Source organism: Melanerpes formicivorus, unplaced genomic scaffold (genome assembly GCF_026170545.1).
Source record: "Melanerpes formicivorus ecotype bairdi unplaced genomic scaffold, bMelFor1.0.p_v2 SCAF_23, whole genome shotgun sequence".
NCBI lineage: Eukaryota > Metazoa > Chordata > Aves > Piciformes > Picidae > Melanerpes > Melanerpes formicivorus.
The window spans coordinates 10,633,647-10,659,156 of NW_027142375.1; the positions used below are offsets into that span (position 1 = coordinate 10,633,647).

Genomic DNA, 25,510 nt, shown 5'->3' on the forward strand with positions numbered 1-25,510 from the left:
TGCTGATACAAGTGTTTAAGTTCAGATCATCATCATAGTATGTATACATCAGAATGAGGTGGCCAACAAAGTTGCAAGGAACAGAAGCAGTGCACATGTGGAGAGATGTCATAGTGACTTGAGTTCTCCAGCTAGGATGAAGGAAGAAATGTGAACTTCTAGGTTTAAGGTAGTTTTGATCTGGTTTCTATGTTGACTTTGGCCCCACACTGTAGTAGATGGGAGTGTCTTCTGATGGAGTTCTACCTCAGAAATCTCAACTCAAGCTATGGCTGAAGATCTCCCAAATCCACCCAACAACTTTAGTGGGTACCCTCAGTCACACAGCCATCAGTACACTGCACATTTGAAGCAAAGCTCTGAGTGTCATATCAGCACAAGTTAAGGTTTAATGATTTGAGGCCCTTTGGTTTTAAAACATTTAAAATGAATGACTATAGGACTAAGTCAAGCATCAACAGTTCTCATTAAAAAAAGAAAGTTCCCTTCCAAGCAACAGAGTGACTTACAAAAAGTGAAAATACATTTATACCTTTATAAAATGTAGACAGTTGACTGTAGTTTTGAAACCAGACTCACTGGCCAGTTGGACACTTTCAGGCACGTTGATGATTCATCTGACACAGAGTCCAGGGACGGATTTCTTGCAGGCCTGTTCATTTGGATATTGATGCAGGTTTCTATTTAAATCAGCAGCTGAAGTGTGAATTTATCTGTGACACTTTTAAGACAGTCCATGGAGCCAGAATTTGACTAATGATTCTCCTACCGATATGCTAGTTTGGGGTTTATAGGTGTTTTATTATACCCAAACTTACAAATGTCTGGCCCTTGGTTTTTTTTTTTCCTCCACTCTCTCATTCTCCATTTTCTTTTTTTCTTCTCTCTTTTGTTGTTGTTGTTTTGTTGGTAATAATTTGACCTTAATTTATTTTAATTAATGAAATAATTGTCAACAATTTATTAATGTATTTAATTTATTTAAACAATGTCACAGACACGAACACAGTGATTGTCACTGAGTTCAGTAGTTTGGCTCAGGATGAAATGTACCTGTTTCTGATAGTCAATGTACCTGTTTCTGATAGTCAAAGGAATCAGGAGGGTGATAATGAAACTTCAGGAAAGCTTCTCTGATTGTAGCCCAAGTATTCCATAGGTAATGAGCTGTAGTGGTGGCAGATTTCCTGTACTGATACCAGCTGTTGTATAACCTCCCTACCTGCACTGTGGCATGAGTAGGATGAGATCTCATTATCACATGGGATGCACTCACCAGTTTCGTTCTGGTGTGTGTTGAATTTCCTATGGTTTACCTTTCCCTGACAGTGTAACTGGACTAATCCTTAAAGCGTATTCTTCAAAATAGAGCTTTGGCTTAAGGTATTAGTGAAGTGATACAAGAGAGATTCTTGAGGTATTACTCATTAAGACACTAATCAAATGATACACATCCTGTAATGGCTGGATGCACTGAGAGTTTCCAGAAGTGGGAAGGAGTTGAAGCTTTGCAGAAATTCTATAGATAATTAGGAAATGAAACACTGCAAGGTTTTAAACTAAGGTTTGATGTTTATGAATGGAAGCAGCAGCTCACATCTGTTAGAATGACTGCTACTTTCCTGATTTACAGCAAAGAATCCATAGGTGTGATGGCAAGGGTGAGTTTCTGAGAGAAGAATGTTTGAAGAATGTAACTTAAGCGTGTTGTTATTTTGGGGGCTGTTTCCTATTTAGCTGCACACTTCTTGTTGCATCTTTTCCTTAATCTTGTTTGTTTGTTTGCTTGCTTGTTTGTTTCAGATTCCCAGGAAGGAAACTACAAGTCAGAGGTCAACAGTAAACCCAGGAAGGAAAGGACAGCTTTCACCAAGGAGCAAATCAGAGAGTTAGAAGCAGAGTTTGCTCATCATAACTATTTGACCAGGCTGAGGCGATATGAGATAGCAGTAAACCTTGACCTCACTGAAAGACAGGTACTGATAAAAAACAATGCACTTTAAATTCTTGCTCAATATTTACCAGCAGTTAGAAGCCACTCATAGTATCGCTCTTCTTTGTTACTAATAGATATGTTGATGTATCAGGTTGAATGCTTATAGCAAAATTGCATACATTTATAATCTCTCCACTGTGCAAGTAATTTATATTTGAGATGCACTAGCTACAGATTAGCCTCATCTAGTAAGCAGAGATGGAAGATAAAAACACAAGCAGCATACCTGTTAAACTGGTGCACATCTTTTCTAATCTGCCCACACTGATGTGGCTGAAGAAATGATAGGTCCCAAATACTGCATGCACAAAGAGTTGATTTGCTTGCATGCAACAAATACGAGCATCTTGTTTTAGTCTACTAAATATATGCACTTGCCATTTGTCCGGAGTTTCTGAACATCCTGTTTCCAGATGGCAGCGAGAATGGGAACACAAGCAAAATTGGAATATACAGGCATTTTTAACCACTTTATCTTACTCTGCACTGTGAAAGCAGAGGAGACAATGGAATTTCTTATCTCTGCTGTTGGTTTCTTGCTCACCAAAGCCTGGTCCAGGAAACATTTCTGCATGTGCTCAAATTTCATCATGCATGTTGTCACATTAATTTCTAATGGAAATATTAATGTAATGCATGTATTGAAGTGTTTCAGGATCTGGGTCCCAACACACTAAATAGGTAGTTTAGTCATATTTCAACTAATAATTATATCAACAATACATTTATTTAAATGTGTTTTAGTAAAGGCATTTAGGATACTGGACTCAAGTGCACCAAATTTGATTAAATATTACCCCTGGGTTTATCATTAAAATGGAAGGCTTTTTGCCAACTCATAAATGACTAGTAATGCCTTCTTCAGGAATCAGCATTAGGTTGAGGGGTTCCTTCAGAAGCCATCAGTAAGATAATGATATATTCAAGGGAAGGTATAAAATAATACTATGATTTGTGAACTTTCAATATGAGAAGTTTTGCAGCGTTCTTCAATTTCATTAATACTTGCTGTAAGGAAACATCTCAGTCAAATTTCTGTGTTTTCTATTCATATAAATATCTTTTACTCATACAAGCAAGAGAAACTTCTTTTCTTTTAAGGCTTCTAGAGAATGGCTGTTTCCTCCAGCATGTTAACAAGTCAGTTTCTCTTGTTTCACTTTAACATGTTGCCAGGTTCCACTGGAGTAATTTTCAGTTACTTTGCTATTTGTAAAGCACACTGTTTTGTTTCAAACAACTGACAAAATTTTGTCTTTTTCATTTTGACTAATGTCATCTAAGTAGGTTAAATTCCATGTGAGATTTTGACAGGTAAGGGGGGGAGGAATGGATTCTTGTCTTAGCTGAGCAGTGATAAATAAATCTAAAAAAATATACTGGCCAATTTGATGGGAATAGGTCAGTGATAACCTCAATCTCATCAGACTGTAGACCTATCTGTGTGTTGGAAGCTCTCTTAACCTCTCATGAAACATTGAACTTGCAGACTGAGTACCGAAACTCACTTCATGTAATACAATAACAAAACCTAGCAGTGACTATTGGGTGATCTTATGTATCTGCTCAGAAAATGGGTTTGAAAGCAGACTCAAGCCCTGATGTTCATGTTTAGCGTAACTGGTTTGCTATGTTTCTAAAAAATTACAAGCACCATATTATTCAGAAGGCAGAAAACCGAAAAGTAATCTGGAGAAGGTACTGTTGGGTCATCCTAAATTTACAACTTCCAGTTATTTCCCAAGATGTGAGATAAGTAATGGAACCTATTATCGTAAGAAAGCTCTATCTTCCTCTTGACTGTAGTGATAATTTCAACCATACGCCACTGCTTAAAGAGGCACTGACCAACTTACACTTCATAATTACCTTTCTGACATTTAAACAAGCTGTAGAAAAAACCATATGTCTGCCCACATTTAAAAAGCTATATAAAGGTATTAAAGTTTTCTACAGTCATCAAAGTAAGTCTCTATTTGACTTTTGAAACAACTTACAAGATCAGTTCAAACATGCGTGACTTATGGAAGGCCATTTCACTAAAATAATGGAAAAAAACCCCTCACAACATATCGATTGGGAGAAGGAAGTAATCCTATCACTCCCTAAAAGGGAAACCTGAGTTACAAGACAGGAGGATGAAATGAAATAAGGGCCTCAATTGCCTAGATATTAAGAGTGCACTTTGAGAGCACTATAAACACATCTGGTGGTAGGATGGCTCTATTATGGTAAGAATTCCAGCAGTATGGGTACATATAATTCCTGCTTCATCTCCTATAGAGTGCACTTACAATCCCTGCTCAGCCAACAGTTAATAATTTTCAGCTGGCAGGCCTCTATTTTATTTTGAAGAGCCAGTTAAACTAAAAACTATCTTAGCTCCCTAGATATTTGTAACCTTGACAAGCACATTCTTGGCTTTTTTGTACATCCAGATAAAGTTGGAGAAGGTTCCATGCAAGCTTTTTTAATATCTTGCTGTGGGATGAGGAGAGGAAGCAGCTGCAGTGGGGTATCAGAGGTGTGGCAAAATTTTTATGGAGTTGGTCCTGCCAAATATAGAAGGAGTAGGAGATCTTTCCACCTCACAAGATCCTTTTGCATGGAGCTAATCAAAAGAGTAATGTTGCAGTTCTGCAGGCTAGCTAAGGTTACCGGAATAAACAGTCCAAAGATGTAATGCTTGTGTTTGCCAACATAAACAAAAAATCCCACCTAGTCAGACTGAACTCTGCTTTAATATTCAATACCCACCCAGAAGCCACCAATCATTTATAGAAGCCATCAGTTGTGCATAGACAAAGGAAAAAAATGTGTCAAAATGAAGAGTGCTTATGTGTCTCTGTTTGCTGCTCACCCCATCATGGCACAGTATGCATAGCAGCCAAAGGAGGAAGATTCACAATGCCTTTTTCTACCAGATAGGGAAGCAGACAGCATTATCCTTTAAATGGATTTGGACAATGTTGGTATAGTACCATAGCCTACACTGTAGCACTGCATTTTTAGGACTATACAAATAATAAGTACATTTTTCCATTAGATAAGTTTCCTCCAGATCCAGTTACCTCAATCTTTCATTACAAGTGAATTCACTAAAAACTTTTTATCACCGCGTAGCTCAGGGGAGGCTAACCACTGCATTTTTTAGACTTGACTGAGAAAGTGAGAGAGTTACTCACTATAGTCACCACAGTGAGACAGCAGGGAGTTCAATGATCCTCAGCTAGGTTTGTTCTGAACCAACTCTGGAAGAGTAAATCTCTCTCCCTGCATCACACAGTATGACTTGTTTCCTACTTTACAAACTAGATTTGGGAAACTTCTTTGGGAAATCTAGTTTCCTACTTTAGGAAACTAGATTTCTTAGGTTAGGTGGTGACATTGTTCCCCTGTATACCTTCAAACAAAATTAAAATAATGTATTGATAGGACAAACCTGTCCATGCCTGTCTGATTCACTGTGCTGTCACATCTTCTCTGAAAGGCAGCTGCTCATTCCAAGCTTCCATGTGTTAAGCACTCTCTATACACACTATAATAATAAGCCTGTGTGGCTTGAAATCCTTTGGATTGTTTTATTTAAAGTAACAGTCTTAATAAAATAAAACTCACTAATACTTTTATATTTGTCTTGAGGAATATAAATACCAGCAGTAAGAGTTACTGTGCTAACTCAGTTCTTTGGGGTTTTTGAGGGGGAAAGAATGCTCCTGGCAAACTTAATCAAAACTCATGCGTAAGTTTGATGTGTATGATAATTCTTCCTCAAGAAGTACATGGCAAAACTTCAAACAGCATATTTACTTTTGCAGTACTGATTGAATTTGAACAAGCAATTCCATGTGCAAAGTTCCAAGTGCTTCAAGCTGTTAGTTGTGGATGGACCCTACACCTGCAGAGAAACCCCATGAGGTTCTGGGTGGGGAGAAACCTCTGGCTATGCCAAGCAGCATATGCAATATAGACAGAAATATTAGCAGGTCATACAGCTGCTTTTATCAAGTGAGTAAGGCTCCCTGTCCCCTTCCCCTGCACATTCTCTAGACACAAGTTGAGAAAGATGAGGCTTGTTCTGTCACCAGCTTAAAAAGATAGGACTTTTTTAGATTTGTCTTTTATAGCCACTTTAAGAGACAGAGAGAAGAAATCAGTGAGGGACAAGTGGTATAGGAGAGATACAAATGAACGTGTAGAATAAAGGAGATTTATTTATTTATTTTTTAGGCAAGGTATTGAAAAATGTAGAATCTCTTCCTCGTTTCACTGGTTCCATCTCCTCAAGTCAGGCACTGCTAGAAACAGCTGCAGCTTCTTGCAGCTTACTGATTTTTAAACTGGCTGTTGATTTTGAGACTAGTTTACCATTAAGAGATTCAGGGCTAGCTTGTTTTGGAAGGCAGCAAGGTCCCTCTGGGACTGACATCATGAAGTGTGGAACTAGTTAAGTGGATACCAATGAGGAAAGTTCTTACCTGGGCAGGGAGATAGCTTCCAGAGTCATAGAGCCCTGAAAGATTGTGATGGGGCTGTAGTCAGAGGCTATCTTCTGCTTCTTGACGTTTGCCTTTCCACATTGTAAAGCAGTAGCAGAAAAAGCATCAACATACTCAAAAGCCAGTCTTGATTGTCCAGAGTCTTTAACTTTCACACTCAGGTGATCTGTGCAAAATGGATGCAGTGATGCATATTAGATTTTTTTTTTCCTAATGAAATAAAATTGTAGAATCATGTTGGTTGGAAAAGACCTCAAAGACTGTTGAGTCCAACCATTGATATAACACCACAACAGCCATTAAACCATGTCCCAAAGTGCCATGTCTACACATTTTTTGAACATCTCCAGAGATGGTGACTCCACCACCTCTCTGGACAGCTTATTCCAATGCCTGACCACTCTTTGAATGACAAAATCTTTCCTAATATCCAGCCTAAACTTCCCTGGCACAATTTAAGGCCATTTCCTCTTGTTCTGTCACCTGATAATAAGGAGAAGAGACTGGTCCGCACCTCACTCCAAATCTCCTTTCAGGGAGTTACAGAGAGGAGGTCTTCCCAAAGCCTCATCTTCTCCAGACTAAACAATCCCAGTTCCCTCAGCTGCTCCTCATAAGACCTGCTCTCCAGACCCTTCATCAGCTTTGTTGCCCTTCTCTGGACATGCTTCAGTACCTCAATGTCCTTCTTGTAGTGAACAAAGTGTAATGAACAAAGTATTCCTGATGTGACCTCACCAGTGCTGAACACAGGAGCATGATCACTTCCCTGGTCCTGCTGGGCACACTGTTCCTGATCCAGGCCAGGATGCTGTTCACCTTCTTGGCAATGCTCTATACATTAGTCTTTCATGCAAGTAAATGTCTGTATAAAGAAGAGGCAAAGTTCATCACAGGACAATTGTTCTTACATATTAGTTTTCCACCATGTCTTTCTTCTGTTGACTTCTATATATATGCAAAGAAATTGGATGAAGGTAGACTCTAAAAAGATACATTACAGGAGAATAAGGTGGAGACAGTTCACACAGCAGCCTCACAAATTGCCTTTCTTTGCTTATGGACAAAAAGTACTCCCCTAGATTTTGTACAAACCAGTAGGAGGAAGAATATGAAATAACATGTCCGATTCTGCTCCAGTACAGTGAAACATAATTAAGAGAGTGTTTTGCTGATTAGGGTTAGCTGTTTCATCATAAAATTGATTTTGAACATTACTGGTGGAGAAGGTGGATGGGCTTTGGATGTTCTCAGAAGGTCTCAAAGACTTTTGAAACTGAAATTAAATACTCCTATCAGTGGTCTCTAATGTCCATTCCATCTGTCTCTAAACGTGGGAGGTAGAAAAGAGAATGTATCACCTAAGCAGTACCCAAACCTCAACTGACTTCTATGTAATGAAAACCCAGAACTCACTCCTACACCTTCCTGGGTGCCAAAAGCTCCAGCTGTCCTTTGTGCACCTGCCAAAACCTCCCCTTGTTCTCAACAGCTGCTGCAAAGTGCTTCTGCACATTCAGTGCGAAGTCCTGTAATACAACACAGAGCAGATTGCTTTCCATTAGTGAGCAGGTGACTTAAGCAATTTTAATCAGAAGGCTCTGATACCACTCATTAATTTCCAAAGAAAAGTTAATTTTCTCCAATTGATATATTTTGATACTACTTTATGATAACTAAGAACACATTTCATACTCAGGTTTTTTATTTTTCATTTAACTGGATTTAAGTTCAGAATAGATTTAAGATTTTTAAGAGGTTGGGGGGTTTTAATAGAAATTGGAATTCCATCAAATCATATAAGAAAGGAAACTAAGTTTAATCAAGTAAAACTACCCCAACTTACTCTCTCATGTATCCAGCATGACTGAAATCCATCTGAATTATTTAAAATCTCATGTTATCTTTAGTTACTGGACTGATAGCTCTGACCACCATCACTGTGAATATTCTTAACTAATACATTTGATTATTCCAACCCTTATATTTATTCATAGTCTTGAAGGGGAAAAGAAACTTTCTGGGTTTATATTCCTATTTGCTTTAATAGGTTTGTTGAATAAGCCATCATGAAAAATACTATATATTTTATATATATATATAAAAGGTAAGTTTCATCTGTATAACACCAGTGATTTTTGTAAAGTTCAAAAGTTTGACTTTCTTTAAAGCTTGGCAGCATGAATGTTCTATCTAAAAATAACAGCAATGTTTTCAAAGCCAAAGAAAGTTGAGAAGTAAATTTTTTTCCCCCTTATTTTTAAATTTCAGGGTTGTTTTTTTGTTACCTGTATGCTTGTCTACATTGGAGGAAAGTAAACTGACAGATTGAAAAAAAGAAAGAAAGAAAAGAAAATGGACAATGGCTGACCACGGGCAGCGTGCTTAAAAGGCTTGGTGGTTTGGTCTTCCTGACACATCATTTAGCTGTAATAAAATGTGGAATTTAGGATACTGACTTCAAAGAGTCATACTTAGAAATATGCCTCCCTTATAGCAAAATACAATTTCAACTAGCACAGAGGTCTGGTTTCTAATTTTTAAAGTTTGCCGGATATCAGACCTCAAAATTTAATCTTGTTTGGGACTCATGCCACTAAAACCTGGAACAGAAAATCTTATTTTAGGAAAGATCTTTAATTTCAGAGAAGAGCTTTCTGGATAAGAAATATATTTTTTTTTTTTTCTTAAAATAAGGACAGCAGATAGTGCAGCTAAGGAAGTTTGAATTCAGCAATGCTTTAATTTTTCAGCCAAGAATGTCTTATTAAGAAATACTCATTAATTATAGAAAGTATCAGTATCTGCTTTTCTCTGTGAGTACAGAATGCTAAAATCCCATGTCAAAAGGAGCATAGTAGAAGTCAGTTATTCTTAACATTGCCGTGTCCAAAGTGCTTTGCTGAATGAGTAATAAATCAGAATTTTAGGTGATATGCTTATTTGGAAACAGAATGGTTTGTTGATGTCCAAATCCTGAAGTTCTGCTGAAGATATATGTGCAAGAGAGCACATAATGTGGCCCTTACATCTACTAAGGACCTATACCTTTTAAGTATATAATAGTTGCTTTAGTAATGTAGACGCTGACATTATCAACTTCCTTGTTTTGAATCTCCTCCCTTGGTTCCTATCGAGCAGACCTTAAAATAAATTGCTCGCAGGAAAAACACTGATCTTGTAGATCAGGAGATGTGCAATGTGAAATCATCATCAAGTAACAGTGTAATCATCGGATGTGGAGAGGCAGATGCTAAACAACTTGTTGACTAAGGGAAAAGAAACTGTGCTTTCGTGCCAGTAAGCACATGTGCTCAATCGAGTGGCTTATAAGTGCTGATTTAGAAACAGCTGTTAATGCTACCATCATCTTTAATATAGTTTATTTCCCTCCACTTCCTTTGTTTTCCATACATACATATGCTTGCTCTATACAGTTAAGTTGTGCTAGTCAGAAGGTGGAGAAAAAGGAGTGCATTTTAATAAAAAAAATAGGCAATCAAGATGTGATTTTGGGGGTGGTGAGCACTTTCAGTTCCTCCTGGAGCTAATTTATACTTGAAGAGCAGAATAAAAATGTTCATAAACCTGTGGTATATAGTTTGTCATAGTAGATCTTTAAACCACTTTAAAAGGATTCAGTTTTTCCAAAAGTTGTAAATGGCACAAGGTGGTTCTTTCACTGGAAAAAGGTTCAAGTTTTCAAGTTCACTTCAGTAAGGGATTTTGCTTACCACTTTATTTATTTTTTTCTTTATTTTTCTTTCAGCCATTCTCTCTCTTGCTATTTCTCTCATTATTTCTCTTTTGCTGTTTCATTCTTTCTTCTCTTTCTTTCTCCTCTCTTTTTTTTTGGTTTCTTAGGGTGTTCTGTTCTGATCCATGTTGTGTGCAGCACCTGTAACTTTCACATGACTTGTGCATTTGAAAAGCGTAGTTTTTCATGAATCCAGATAAATTGACACTCTGAAGTAGTTCACACAGTTTGCTTCACTTCCTTCCCTTTACTAAAATATAGATGGATCGCATATCAGTAACAACCATACCCTCCATAATTGACTCATCAGCTCCAAAGGAAGTTCAAAATTCCAGTATCTGAATTTGATCTCGAGAGGAAATAACAAGTGAAGGACCTGTCTTGTATTATTAGCACATGAACAGTAAAGTCTTCATCTAGAGTCCATTGAACTCTATGGAAAAATCCCACTGACATTAGTGTACTTTGGATCAGGTCAAGACTGGATTTCAGTACTTTGTAACAGAGGACGTAACATACATACATACATACATATATATACACATATAAATATATGAAAATACCTATTTCCTCATATAAGAGTCCTGCTGTACATTAATGCAGCAAATGGCATCAAAATAAACTCTCAGTATTTTCAGTAATAAACTTCACTATAAGGGATTTCTACCTTTTGAAAATAATCTTTCACATACCAAATAAAGAATTCTCTCATTTTATATTCTCTAAGTAATTCGGATGCAGATTATTTGAATCCATTAATTAAAAGACCTGGAGAGTTTTTCCTCCCCTCCTCCCCCCACCTTTCCTTTCATTTAAAAATTGTTTCCATTGCCTCTTCATGGGAAGCCTGACAGGCTATATGCCTGTCAGTACTGTATATTGTCCTGTGGGAGCAGCTGGGTTACTCTTTTCCTCCTACACTCAACAGAGTGCATGCGAAAGTAGGTGGAATGCTTTCAGCCCTGCTTTCCTCAGATGCCATGCTTCCCAGACAGTGGCTCATGTGCAGACATAGTGTTGCATGCTGGATCCTCTGAGGAATTTGTAAATGTATCTTGCACTTTTTCTTGAAATCATCATCCTTCAATTGATTTATATCAACCAAGATACAGACATTGACCTAAATTCATCCCTGGTGGAGGCATTTCGGGGCATGGTCAAAAGACCTATTCTGAGGGTAGGTGATCTAAATGAAGAGGAACTCCCCAGCCTGGCCTTGGCTACTCATTACTTGGAAGCTGGTGCTAATTGGTTCTCCTGGGTTTAATGATCTAGGAGAGAAACTGCTCTTGACTGTGGTTTTGTGAAGTGACTTGAATTATAAAAAGAAGCAGCAACAAAATATTGTTAAGAAAAAGCAGAAAACAGAAAAAGAATAATTTATTAAATTGAAGTAGGAAACAGTCAAAACCTGACAGGCTAGCAGATGTGAGAGTTTAGTTCTGTGAGAGGAGAACAGAAATGAACACCTGCATCAGGAGCCAGGCAGCAATCATCATACTCACATCTGGCCCAGCCACAACAGCTTTGAACAATGACTGCAGAAGTATTAGCTTCAGTTTCTCAGGAATCCAAAAATGAAATGGACACATCCAGAAGGTGATTTGCCTGGACCTCTCCTGTTCCAGTGAGTTAAAGTAGGTTGAATTCAGATCACGCATCACAGTTTTTGCTTCAAGTGCATCACTGTAATGTTTTTTAAACCACGTTCTGTATACATTATTAGTTTGTTTTAGGCTTTCAGTGCTGTAACATATTCTGTGAGTGTTCAAGGCCATAAAAATAGCTGGAGAATTGCTTAAATCTTTTAAAAATCACTCCACTCCTGTCATTTCCTCTTACTGAGTAAAATTATCTCAGTCTTTAAGTGAGGAGAGTCATAATATTTGGTGGTACTGGGGTGAATCCAGAGTGTATTCTTTTTCATGTTTTGATTAAGACTTTAGTTGCATCTACTGCACTTTCTAGCACCAGCAGAGTAGTGACTTTTGCAAGAGAAACTTCCTTGTCTTACAAAGCAAAAATAAACTAAATCACGTCTTAACTTACCCAGAAAGCTTCCAGTGCTGTACTAATGCTGTACCCGTTTGAAGACACTGTTTCCACAGACACCTCTGATACGTGACCTTAGTATAATTCCCAACATCAGAGCATCCCGTAATAAAAACCTTCCCCTTTACACTCATTGCACTTTACAAGCCAGATTCTTTGGCTCTGAGGAGTTGACTAAAGGAAAGGATGTGCGGTGCTTTGAGGCTCTTGACTAACCCAGAATCATTTTGATGTGTTTCCAAGTGATTGGCTTTAACAGCTCACATTGGCTTTAACAGAAGCATAGAGTGTAAAAGAATAAATATGCCTCTTCCTTCCCACGTACATACATGCAGATAGTGACGTTAACTATCAGTTCAACTGTAGTAAAACTTTAATGTAAAATTCAAAGTGATAGTAAAGGTTAAACACTGCAGTGTTTCCTGGATGTGTAAGACAGATTCAGCAAAACAGCATTTTTGTGGCTCTGTTACTCATGTTGTACAATACGTCCTGCTGTGCCTGTTCCTTGCTGTTTCTTTTAAAGCCCTTGAAACACATTCTGCTGAACACAGCAGAGGATACACCAACATTGAAAGCTTTCTTGCTTTCTTTCCAAGTGAAATGTTGCAGACATTGTTTATTTTTTCTGTGGAACCTTCATGGGAGGAGCTGCACAGACACATACATGAGATATTTTAGCAACATTAACTCTAAATGGATCAAACCCAACAATCTATTCATACCCTGTTCAGTGACAGTGTTTTAAGTTGATTTGAAATCAGCCTTTAATCTGGTCTAATATTTGACAGAAGCTATGCACATTTTTTTTCCTTTTCCTTTTTTGTTTTCATCTTTTTTTTTCTAAATTTTATTTTCTTTTCCTTTTTTTCTTTTTATTTTCCTTTTTCTTTTCCTTTTCCTTTTCCTTCTCAATTTCCTTTTTTCCTTTTCCTTTTCCTTTTCATTTTCCTTTTCCTTTTTCCTTTTTCCTTTTCCTTTTCCTTTTCCTTTTCCTTTTCCTTTTCCTTTTCCTTTTCCTTTTCCTTTTCCTTTTCCTTTTCCTTTTCCTTTTCCTTTTCCTTTTCCTTTTCCCTTTCCTTTCAGCTATTGAAAAAACATAATAAACTGAAAGCAAAAGGTTTCAAAACCACTGAAATCTTGTGGCATGCAGCGCTGGTGTTTTAGACTTGTACAAATAATTTAGGTTTATTTACACACACACATGCACAACCCCCATCTCTATACAGAGAAGGGGAGACACAGAAATGAGTTTCAGCTGGAGTAAAATCTTAGGGTTCAATGTGTCCTAAATGCAGGTACATTTTTAATCTTTCATGCTATGAATTTATTTTCCATTCTTGTCTGAATATATTTGCTGATTTTGACTCAGATTTAGACATGCCTTGCCCCCTGGCTTTGGGGATATTTACTTGTCTGAAAAACTTGACTAGGATCTACGGCTACCTGTAGTAGAATTGATGGTCAGTCAGCTAGAATCATTTAAAAACATTTGTGAAATAGGCAGGGAAGCTGTAAGTTTTGAAGGCTTCAGCAAGTAATTAAAAAAAAAAAAAAAAGGTGGCTTTTAAGAGGTCCACCTGAAACTCTCCACTAGTTACACAAACAAGCAAACAGAAATCAGTGCAAACTTTTCAGTGCAAGTTCCTTTCTAAAGTGACTACCCTCCTTTGAAGGGTACTTACAAGCACTGTTAAAGGGGCAGCAGTACAGGTCCCTGCCATCAGCCTAGGCTTCCAATTACATGAAAGGTGGATTCTTCTGTGCAGTCCCTTGATGGGAACCATTTTACCTGTTTCTCTGCCTGTGAAATCCCATTAATACATTTTTCAAGAATATGGCAACTTCTTAACGTTTCTGAAAGGCCCTGTGGAACTGTTTGCTGCAGGTAGCCCAGCTGCCTTCTTGTGGTAACCTCATTCGCTCCTTTGCAGTCATTATCTTCGCATCCTCAGGGTTCATGTCCTATCCAAAACTGGATCACCTACTCCTCAGGGGAGGCTTGCTGTGCTTTTTATTATACAGGGAGAAAGGCAGTCTCTTGCACATTTGAAAAAAAAAAAAAGAGGGAAAAAAAGCCAAGCACTGTACTACAGGTAGGAAGATCATGATTAACTACCTTTGATGACACCACCTTCATTTTCTTGCTTTTTCTTTCTTCTGTGAAGGTAAAAGTTTGGTTCCAGAACAGACGAATGAAGTGGAAGCGGGTAAAAGGGGGCCAGCAAGGGGCAGCAGCCCGGGAGAAGGAACTGGTGAATGTGAAAAAGGGCACACTGCTCCCCTCCGAGCTCTCTGGCATCGGGGCAGCTGGTCTCCAGCACACGGGGGACTCACTAGCGAATGACGACAGCCACGACAGCGACCACAGCTCTGAGCACGCACACTTATGATACACACAGAGTGTCCCAGCTCCGTTCTCAGGAAAGATGCTTTGCTGGCAAGCCTTACACAGGCATCGTTTACGTATGCAAGTGACTCTGGCAGTGATTTTTAAAGTTGTCACAGAAAATTCAGGCCTATTGTGTCTGCCTTTCTTGATTTTTAGATGGTTTACAGTAAGTGCCATGTCTTAAAGGTGCCTCAAGAGTGGAGAAGTGGAAGATGAACTTACTTTGAACATTCCAGATTTGTTTGTCATGTTTATGACAGCGGGCAGGTATTTTTGCTTTAGCTTGCACTGAAAATTACATTGCTCTCAACAGACGTTATATTCTAAAAACCACAGTGCCACAAAATCACTATCTAGTGGATAAGAAATGTATTTTAACTCTGTATATATTTACCTTACAGCATTTTCCTGTCTTCACTAATTTTAGCAATGCATTCATATTAGCTGATGGCAATAGTCACTCATGACAATAAATGGCTTTTTGTCTCTTTACTTTTGTTTTGTTTTTCCAAAGACATACAATACATGCAGATACTTCTGTTCGAGTAGAGAACAACGCAATAGTGTCTGCTAGGACACATCCTTGTATGACAGACAAAACAAACCTTATGTTGCATTTACTTTCAACTGCTGCTAATAGGGTATTATTAAACTTACCTAGCTCCTCAACTCTTCTTATCTTTTAACTGCAAAAATTGATTTTAGGATCATAAGGATAATCCATTAACCTGCCAAAAATTGTACTGTTCCACTTCTGCTCAGTGGAAACTTCCCACAGGATTATTCATCTCTACTTTGTCATAATTGAGTACATTGATAAATACTGACACTCTGCAGAAATGTTGTTGCTTCATCTTCAGTTTAAACAAAAGCCCAGCAGATGAGCTCAAGCTTATTATCAACTGCTTATGTTGGTTGAAATCAAATTATGAAAGTAATTCAGTATTGTGTCCTATGTGTAAAATCAAGACACATTTTCTGTTATAAGCTTTTATGTACATACAGGCAAATATCAAACTCCCAAATTTAACACAAACCATTGATTGTACTTTGTAAAGAAATATGTTTAATAAATAATCCTTTTTAAATAATTCTGGTCTGTCTAACAGTGATTTCATAGGATGCTTCATAGGAGTCTCCTTCTCTGGAGAGAGTCTCCTTCTCTGGAGAGAGTCTTCTTCTCTGGAGACTTTCAAAACCCACCTGGATGCATTCCTGTGTGGACTACCCTAGGTAATCCTGCTTTTGGCAGGGAGATTGGACTCGATGATCTCTGGAGGTCCCTTCCAACCTTTAACATTCTGTGACTCTGTGATACCTAAAATGTTTTTTATAAAAGTCCTAAGCAGCTCTGCCTTTTTCAGGTCTCTCAGAACTTTTTCTGTGGACAACATAAAGCTGTATTTTCAGATTTAGGCTTTTAATCTTGAATAAACCTTCTACCTTGATCCGTTTGGGAAACTCTTTCCTTTAGCAGGAAAAAGGCACCTAGCAGCTGATGATGTCTTCAGCCAAAACCAACAAGACCCTGGTCAACCATTTCTCCAGATTCAGAGTAAGTATAAAGAGTTATTTTGTTGGACCTTGTTGAAATGGATGAAAGGGAACAAATACCAGGAAAGGATGAATACTTATATTATAATGCCTTTGTTCGACAAAGCTGTTCAGGAGGGAAAAAAACCCAACCAATAACAAAATATCTCCCAAAAATTTGGATCTAAATTGGACTGGGTTGTGTCATGGAAGGAGCTGAGAGAAAGAAAGAGTGAGCAAGAAATGTGTATATCCTAGTAAATGCTTATCAGTGTTCATTGAAGCTTTGCTATGCGGAGCAGTAGAGCATCATAAAAGTTAAATGCAGTCAAGAACTCTGTGTCTGTTTTCCAAATCTTTTCACTGGAGGTTTGATCTTTCTTGCACATTAATTGTTGTCAGGATCATTTTACTTTAAAATATCCAAGCAATAGGTAATTAACTTCTTTAAAGACTTCAGAGCATTTTATGGATTCCAGCAGTTAAAGGGTTTTGCGTTTGTTTCAAAGTTCTTTTTCAGATACCTTTGTCATAAAAAAACTCTCTGAGAATGGGAGTAGGAGAGAGAAGTAAGCCAACTGCTTGTTGGCTTCAATATTTTTGATTTCATGGCTGGATGGTAAAGTCTTTTGTGGGGGTGGTGGGGATTATCTAAACAGGAAAAAAAATCCCCCGAGATTCAGACTAAACTTTTTTCTTCTTGGCTGGATTTTTCTGTGTCTTAAATGAAATATAGCTGAATTGCACGATGAAAAATTAGAATGAAAAACTGAAAAAAAGGCATCATTTTCAAATAACGCCTTTTAACAACATGTAGTCAAACATAACATCACTTGTTTTGCCAGTAAAGGAGGGGGGAGGTTATTGTCTTTCAAGTACTCTGCCAAAAATATCTTTTCAGGTTTGCAGAATTGTTTGTTGCTGTTTTTAATAAAAAGTTTAAGGCTGAATCTGAGAAGGGATCAGCCAACTTTGAGCTACCATTGTACAAAACAAATGGAAGGGCTTTATTTGCATTATCTGTGTTCCTAGCCCAAGGCATTTTGACTGGTATATTATTCTGTCAGAGACACTTCTGGCCTGCATTAGGAATAGTGTGGCCAGCAGGAGCAGGGAGGTCATTGTGCCTCTGTACTCTGCATTGGTTAGGCCGCACCTTGAGTACTGTGTCCAGTTCTGGGCCCCTCAGTTTAAGAAGGACATCGAGACACTTGAGCGTGTCCAGAGAAGGGCAACAAGTCTGGTGAGAGGCCTTGAGCACAAGCCCTGTGAGGAGAGGCTGAGGGAGCTGGGATTGTTTAGCCTGGAGAAGAGGAGGCTCAGGGGTGACCTCATTGCTCCCTACAACTACTTGAAAGGTGGTTGTAGCCAGGAAGAGGTTGGTCTCTTCTCTCTAGCAACCAGCACCAGAACAAGGGGACACAGTCTCAGGCTGCACCAGGGGAGGTTTAGGCTCGAGGTGAGGAGAAAGTTCTTCACTGAGAGAGTCATTAGTTATTGGAATGTGCTGCCCAGGGAGGTGGTGGAGTCACTGTCCCTGGAGGTGTTCAAGAGGGGATTGGACGTGGCACTTGGTGCCATGGTCTAGTCGTGAGGTCTGTGGTGACAGGTTGGACTCGATGATCCTCGAGGTCTCTTCCAACCTTGGCGATACTGTGATACTGTGATACTTGCAGGAGGGAGCAGGCAGTAAGTGTGATAATGGCAATCTGTGAGCCACAATAATCTCATTACCACAAAGAAGTTTTTCATCTTGAGAAAGCTAGTATTCTGCCATTTTCCCATTTTTAACCGAAACTGGAAATTTTTGTTTAGATAATTGAATGAATCTTCCAACAAAGAACCAAATAATTTAACTTTTTATTACAGGGGAAAAAAACATTAGCAAAGCTGCTTTTCTTTATGCTTTAAAAGCACTTCCCGGTAAGGTGCTAAGTGTATATAGTAACCTCTCAGATTATTTAAAGACCCCTGGTGGCTTTAAGAAACAACCTGGTTTGTGGATATACCAGTAGTAAGAGCACTATGGTGAGGAGATCCCATATTGACAGCAGCTAGACACTCCTTCCAGTTTTGGCCTAGCTCATATAAAAGCTATGCACAGCAGCAACAAATTCTACACGCTTTAACTGCCCTTTGGTCATTAGCTGATTGCTCAAGACTCATCAATGCAGGTGATGGCTCATCTTGTTCTGAATACCCTAATTACCAAAAAACTGGTTTATGGAAGCTTCTGGGATCAATCACCTGCTGCAACATGTTATGGCTTTTTATTAAAGTTTTTTAGCTATGCATAAAGTCTTTTGAAATAGTTTTGGGTTATCTTCATTGTTCTCTACCTGTCTGCAGAGGATTCTTTTACCAATCTAGCCATGTGCTATAGCTAATACTGTACCATTTCACAGATGGACAAAATCAAGCCCTGAGACTGTGATTTGCCCAAAGTTGTGCAGGCACTTGGTGGCAGAATGAAATGTGATGAAGTCTAGTTTGGTTTATTTATCTTTATTAGTTCCTGTTATGGGATAGTAGCTAATCAACTTGGATGACTTATTGTTAGCAAATGCTCCTTCCCAGGACTAATGATGTATTTTTTGAGTTACAGTAATTTTGATGCTGTATCTGTCTAAGGTCTACTTCTCTTTGATGTTCTGTTGTTAGCATGTGGCTGAGCCTGACACAGAAATTTATACTCTTAGGGAAAGGACACAGAAAATACAATTGACTGCAAACAGGCAGAGCTGTCTAACAGTTTTAATTTTCAACATGATGGATGATAAGAATTCTTCTTCCTGCTATCTCTAGAATACATGGCTATATATTATTTGGAGGATTTCTTTCTCTTCCCTTATCATTGCTGAGTTTTTATTTTGTGTTTTTGTTTTCTGTGGCTTCATTGTTTCCAGATTTATCTTGACAATAGCTGGTCAAGAGGTGTGGTTAAAATAACACCATTACAAGCTGGCTGAACTTTATTAAATCACAAATTGGAAGCAGCATGGAAATTTAATTAAATGCTTATATTTTCTTTACTTTCTTTTCATCAGAATCAGAAGCAGTCAAAAAAGGACCACGAGAAGAAAAGATTCTGTACCTATGTCTTTCCACCACAGGCCAAGTTTCAAGGTAGTTTATGTGACCTGCTTTCTTAAATGAAGGCTCTGACTGCTGCAATAATATTATTTTTACAAATAAAGAAAGAAACACCATTAGGATGTGCACTCTTAGTAGCTATGAGGAAACATAGTTATAGAAGTTAGGGACAAAATGTCAGCTTGAGCCTTCATTTAGAATTTCCTGGCTTCAGTCAGTTTGTGTCTCCTGGGTGAGCTTGTATTTAATAGAGTACATGCAGTATTTAAGATCAGCTACAAGATTCAAGGCATTTTAAAGAAAATGTTTAACCAATTATGAGCTGTAATTTAATATCATTATGTAACGTGTGAGGGTTGAAAGGGGGAATTCTGTACACAACCTGTTGTCAGTATCAATTTTAAAAAGGCAGTGCAGTTGATAGCCAGCAACAACTGGCACGGGGCTTCAGTGATGATGCACATTATTACCTCAGATTAATACAGACCTACTAGAGCTCATTTGCTTTTATATATTTCTACTAATTTTAATTTTAAGCCTGTAGTCTTTTGACATCATTCACAGCTGAAAGCTGCAGCGTAGGAATCAGTTTCAAGGTAATTTAAGGCCCTTGGCTCTTAGATATGGCCTCCATATGGCATAATAAGAGGTTATCACAGTCATCTGTAAAAACTGCAAATGTATTAGAAGTTTCTAAGCCATGTATTACTTCTGTCTAAGCCATGCAGGTCTCTTAGCCCCTGTTGTTTTTCTCCTGCCTGCAGAAATTTGGTGAAAATTTACTTTTTTTCAGTTGAAAAAAAATCACCTGGGCAGTAGACTTGATTGGTATCAACAAATAGAGAAGACCCCAGAAAACACTGTTAATGAAGAGCTTGTTAAGTAATAGCTGCAGGGTGAAAATTATTATAGTTCCCTTCTTTGCAGTCTTTTTCCATAGAGGGACTCCAAAGAGTTTGTAAAGAAAGGTAAGTTTTGAAATAGCCTTTTTGATAGAGAAAAGACAAGGGAATCAACTAATTCTTGCTGGCCACCTTGTATCATAGGTAATCTGTGAGACAGCTGTAAGCATGTGGATCTATTTGGCTTTTGAATGTTCTCTATGAAAACCTCTTCTAGCCCTTGTGACCCAGACTCCTTTCCCCAAAAGGGTTCACCAAAAAAAGAAAAAGAAGTAAATATGTGATTCTTCAAAGCAAGAACATAGACTTGAGAAAAGGGGAAAAGGTTGCCCAGGGAGGTGGTTGAGTCATCATCCCTGGAGGCGTTCAAGAGGAGATTGGACATGGCACTTGGTGCCATGGTCTAGTCATGAGGTCTGTGGTTACAGGTTGGACTCAATGATCCTCGAGGTCCTTTCCAACCTAAGTTATACTGTGATACTGTGATACAGTGATACAATCCAGAACATGAAATAATAATTAAAGGGCCATTAATTCTCTTCAGAGGATGAAGTGACTGGGATAAAGCATATTACCACATCCCTGTTCCTTCCATACAGAGTGTCCTATTCTTTTTATACCAATGCAATTATTTTGGAATGTTTTACATATTATGTTTATATCTGTTAAGGTTATATACTTGAATTTAAATATTTGGACATGTAGGAGAGAAATATGACTAGTCCCTAGATAGATATCAAGAGAGAGAGAGAGAGAATTTGTCTATAAGTACTTCTCTGGTAGCCTTTGGGTTCTTTTTGTAAATTTGGAAAAATTAGCATCTATTAAGAGAAATATTATAAAACATTATTTTAAATTAGTGACAAGTTTCAGATTCACTGATCCATCAATTAAACAGCACAATAACTGGTTGCTGTAGGAAATTTCATGTAACCACAAAACAGGGAAATCAGGACTGGGTTAGGGATCAGTTAAGTAATCTGGACATGCATAAACTCATGGGTCCTGATAGGACATACCCACAGATGCTGAGGGAGCTGGCAGAAGTCATTGCTAGGCCACTCTCTATCATCTTTGGTAAGTCATGGGGAACAGGAGAGATGCCTGTGGACTGGAGGAAAACAAATGCCACTCCAGTCTTCAGAATAGGCAATAAGGAGGACCCAGGTAACTATAGATTAGTCAGCCTCATCACAATCCCTGGAAAGGTGGTGGAAAAACTTAGCTTTGGTGCTGTATCTAGGCATATCAAGGATAAAAAGGTCATTGGGAGCAGTCAACATGGTTTTACCAAGGGGAAGTCATGTTTAACCCATGAGCCAGAAATGTGCCCTTATGGCCAAGAAGTCCAATGGTATCCTGGGTTGTATTAGAAGGGGTGTGGTGAGTGCACTGAGAGATGTTCTCTTCCCCCTCTACTCTACCCTGATGAGGCTGCATCCGGAATATTGTGTCCAGTTCTGGGCCCCTCAATTCAAGAAGGATCTCAGGGAACCTCTTGAAAGAGTCCTGCATAGAGCCACAAAGATGATTAAGGGAGTGGAACATCTTCCTTATGAGGAAAGGCTGAGGGGGGTAGGGCTCTTTAGCTTGGAGAGGAGGAGACTGAAGGGTGACCTAATTCACATTTATAGAGATGTGGAGGGTGAGCATCAGAAGGACTGAGCCAGGCTCTTCTCAGTGGTGAACAATGATAGGACAAGGGGCAATGGGTGCGAGCTGGAAAACAGGAAGTTCCAAGCGAACATAGGGAAAAACTTTTCACTGTGAGGATAACAGAACATTGGAACAAGCTGCTCAGAAAGGTTGCAGAGTCTCCTTCTCTGATGACATTCAAAAACTACCTGGATACATTCCTGTGTCCCCTACTCTAGGCGATCCCTCTCTGGCCTCTCAAGGTCCCTTCCAGTTCCTAACATTCTGTGATTCTATGACTCTGTGATAATATCATGGGTTTTGTCTCATAAAAGTGTGCTCTACAACCATCTGAAGCCAAATATCTATAAATGTCGCTTAGTGTTTAGGGACAGAATCTCATTCTGAGTGTCACCATGAATACGTAGGCACCGTATGTGTTACTTACGTCTGCTGATGGGCTGCAGGGTTTTCAGAAATATGCCTATTCTGAATGCTTACCACATTATCTGCCAAGAAAGTCACATGCACAGCTGAGAAAATACCAAAATGGGCACTTTCCCAAATTAAAAATTTATCTTGAAAAGTGCCCTGAGAAAAAAATTTATGCAATCACCACAGAAATGCATTTAAGAGAGTAAAAAAACCTATGAGGGGAGAAAGAAAGCCCTAGTTTGGAATTACAACACATTGCAAATAATTCTGCAATCCTCGCCTCTATACCTGTCCACTGGAACTGATAAAATGCAGAATTGTTTAGTTGATTAGAGATACTGAGGGCAACATGGAGCTCTTACATTTCTGATTTTAACCTATTTGTGAAAGATATTGGTTTCTGCTGACAACGTTATGAAGAGTTTTCAGGGCTCCTTTTATATAGAGTACTTTTGCAAGAAAGAAGTACAGATTCTTCTAAGGAAGCAAAGGACCTCATCTAAAGCCGACACATGGCAATGGAAAGATTACGATTGATTTCACAGGGATTTGGATTTAGCCCAAAGTACACACAAAAGTTCATACAAATCAGTGAACAGTCCGGGATTAAGACATTAGCCAATAATTTCCAAAGTGACTGTTGACTTTGTGCCTCCATTATGACACACAGTATCCTGATTTCAGTGGAGTTTTGAGTACACAGTGAAAATTGGGACCACTTTATGGAAATGTGAGTTTAGGGCCCCATATTACTGGCCAGTTACGAAAATTTTGTTCTTGGTTCTAATAAGTGTCTTATGATATGGGATTTCCATAGCTGGCAAATCATCACATTATGTTATTAAATCGCAGGTTTCACAACCAATGTAAAAGAAGCTTGCTGCGCGGCTTTCCTTCTCCTGTAATTTGTGGCATTAGTAGATAAGAAAAATAAAGCACATTATATAGAGAGCTGGGTTCGAACAGATGTTCCCGAATGGTTGCAGGGGGGTAGGGGTGTCGAGGAAGGTAAAACTTTCCTTCCACTCAGATGTCTGTCTTGAATTTCTCACAGTTTTTGCAGACAGTTTGGCTCACTTCCAACATACATCATTGCCTGTCTGGTATGAAAAATGCCATCTGTGGTGTATGGAAGTTCTTTCTTTAAAAGTGGCCTGCTAATTATTCTTCAGGCAGGTGTTGCTAAAGTGAAGTCAGGTGTCAAGCATGGTATAACCTTCGAATTGCCTCAAATTGCCCTGCTCTTGTATGCTGTTCCTTCCCAAAAGAATAGAACCGACTATTACAGGGAATTGAAATGTTGGTTGATACAGGAGTGAGGTGACTCAGTCAGAAGTATTTATTGTGGTGACACTCAGAAATTGAAAGTTAAAGGATGTGGGATGAAGGAAGTGTAGACATTTTCCAAAACAAATGTCCCCCTGATTCTTATAAACTGACATTCTGTTCCTTTGCATTTGCACTGCCATCTTGCAAAATGTTAACAATCCTGATGATCTCAGAAACTTCAAATGGGGTAAGAGGTAGCGGAAAGAATTTCCTTCTGTGCTTTAACAGGCTTGGGAAGCTGTTTGTTGAAAAGAGCGTGGAAGATGGCTGTATGGTGTGAATGACACCTGCAAATTCTCACCTATATTCACTCTCCAAAACACTCATGCTTTAAAGCTTTTTGAAGATTAATGGGATGGTTAATGGGCCAGAATCAACACATGGGGGCTGCAGGCAGCCATTCAACTCATGCAGGAGCCCCGGCTCCTAGGATAAGCACTGCTGCTGCCTCTCATTTACAATGGTTAGTCTGCTCCTCTTTTCTTTACATGACATCAGCCCTCCCAATAGAAGATGAAAACTCACCACACTGAGCCAGATGTTACAACACTTCTCTCTCACTAGCAGATGAGTGTTGTTAGGAGGTGAGGGATTACCAGTATAAATGCAAGGCTTCCTATTTCCTATGCCATTTTCAGAAGGTCTTTTGAATAAATAGTCCTTTTACTCTTTGCAGTCTTGGCATTCAGAATGAATGATATTGTTAGTGGTTTTAAAAAAATGAGGATGAAGAAAGCACAGGCACATTTACTTCTTTTTACAGTAAGACTTTGCATTGCTTACTTTATCAGTGATGAAAGTAATCCAGCTTTCTCCCCAGCCTTATGCAGAACCCTTGACAAAATATTTACAAAAGGCTGATGTGACACTGAGATAAAGAGCAGTCCTGTAAGTAATTGAGTATCTAGCTCTGTTACATTTTTGATCAACCCCGAGACATCTGGATGATTTTGAACTACCAGTCTTCAACTACGAAGAACAGTTTTACTTTCATAAGGACTTCCTCTTGTGTTCTCAAGCTCATGTGTAGCCTCTGACTGACTTAGCATATTGTGATAATGACATGTACACAAAGCACTGGCATGCAGCATTATTGAGATGATTTCCTTTTTGGCTCAGCCAGATTCCTGTTAAAAGTTACACGGACTCTTAAGAGACTAACAAAAGAAGAATGAAAGATCCAGCAATGGCACGAAGATAAGCCTGATGAAGCTGGAGTTGGGATCTCCTGAAATTAAAAGCAGACTTTGCATGAATACATTTATTGAAATATACCATTGACTTTTCATCACACAACAAACCACAAAACTCTGAACCTTGCTCTTGGCCTGGGTTTAATGCTTATCAAAATCCCAGTGTTTACTTGTCAGAGTGGGTTCTTCATTAGATTTGCAGAACAGAGGCTTAGATAAACACATTTTGATTAGAGCGAAAGGAAAAGCTGAAAATTACAGTGAAATTGTTCCTGTGGTGTAATGCATTAATCACTAAAATCCACCCTGTACCTGTTCACTGTATGGAATAAATGAGGATGAAGCTCTAGTTTTGTGACTGAGTCCATCCTACAAGGGTCTCTTGAATTACTTTTTGAATACAGCATTTGACAGTTCAATACGAAGGTTTGTTTTGATGCCAGCAGGAGACTATAGTCTCCTAACACCTTCATGAGATATGTGCAAACATCTACTACCTCAAAATAGCAGTAAACTACAATGGTCCTTTTGGAGTAATCTTTGATGAGTCTGATAAAGCTCTGAGGCATGTATAGGGTTCTCAGTAATTTTGACAGCAAAAGATTCTATTACTCAGGAATTTAAATTGGCCTCTAAAAAATCATGCTGAAAGGTATATTCAGCTTTATGCAACCCATAAGCACCTCTTATTCCT

General features: G+C 38.6%; 1 protein-coding gene across 1 annotated transcript in view; it reads left to right on the forward strand.

The window, feature by feature from the left end:
* MEOX2 (mesenchyme homeobox 2) overlaps positions 1-15,188 on the forward strand; it is a 53,873-nt gene extending 38,685 nt beyond the window's left edge. The window contains exons 2-3 of the mRNA XM_068152497.1: positions 1,804-1,976; positions 14,473-15,188. Coding sequence (XP_068008598.1) covers positions 1,804-1,976; positions 14,473-14,697 — 398 coding nt within the window. The 3' untranslated portion in view covers positions 14,698-15,188. The remainder of the gene's footprint in view (positions 1-1,803; positions 1,977-14,472) is intronic.
* Positions 15,189-25,510: the final 10,322 nt, after the last annotated feature.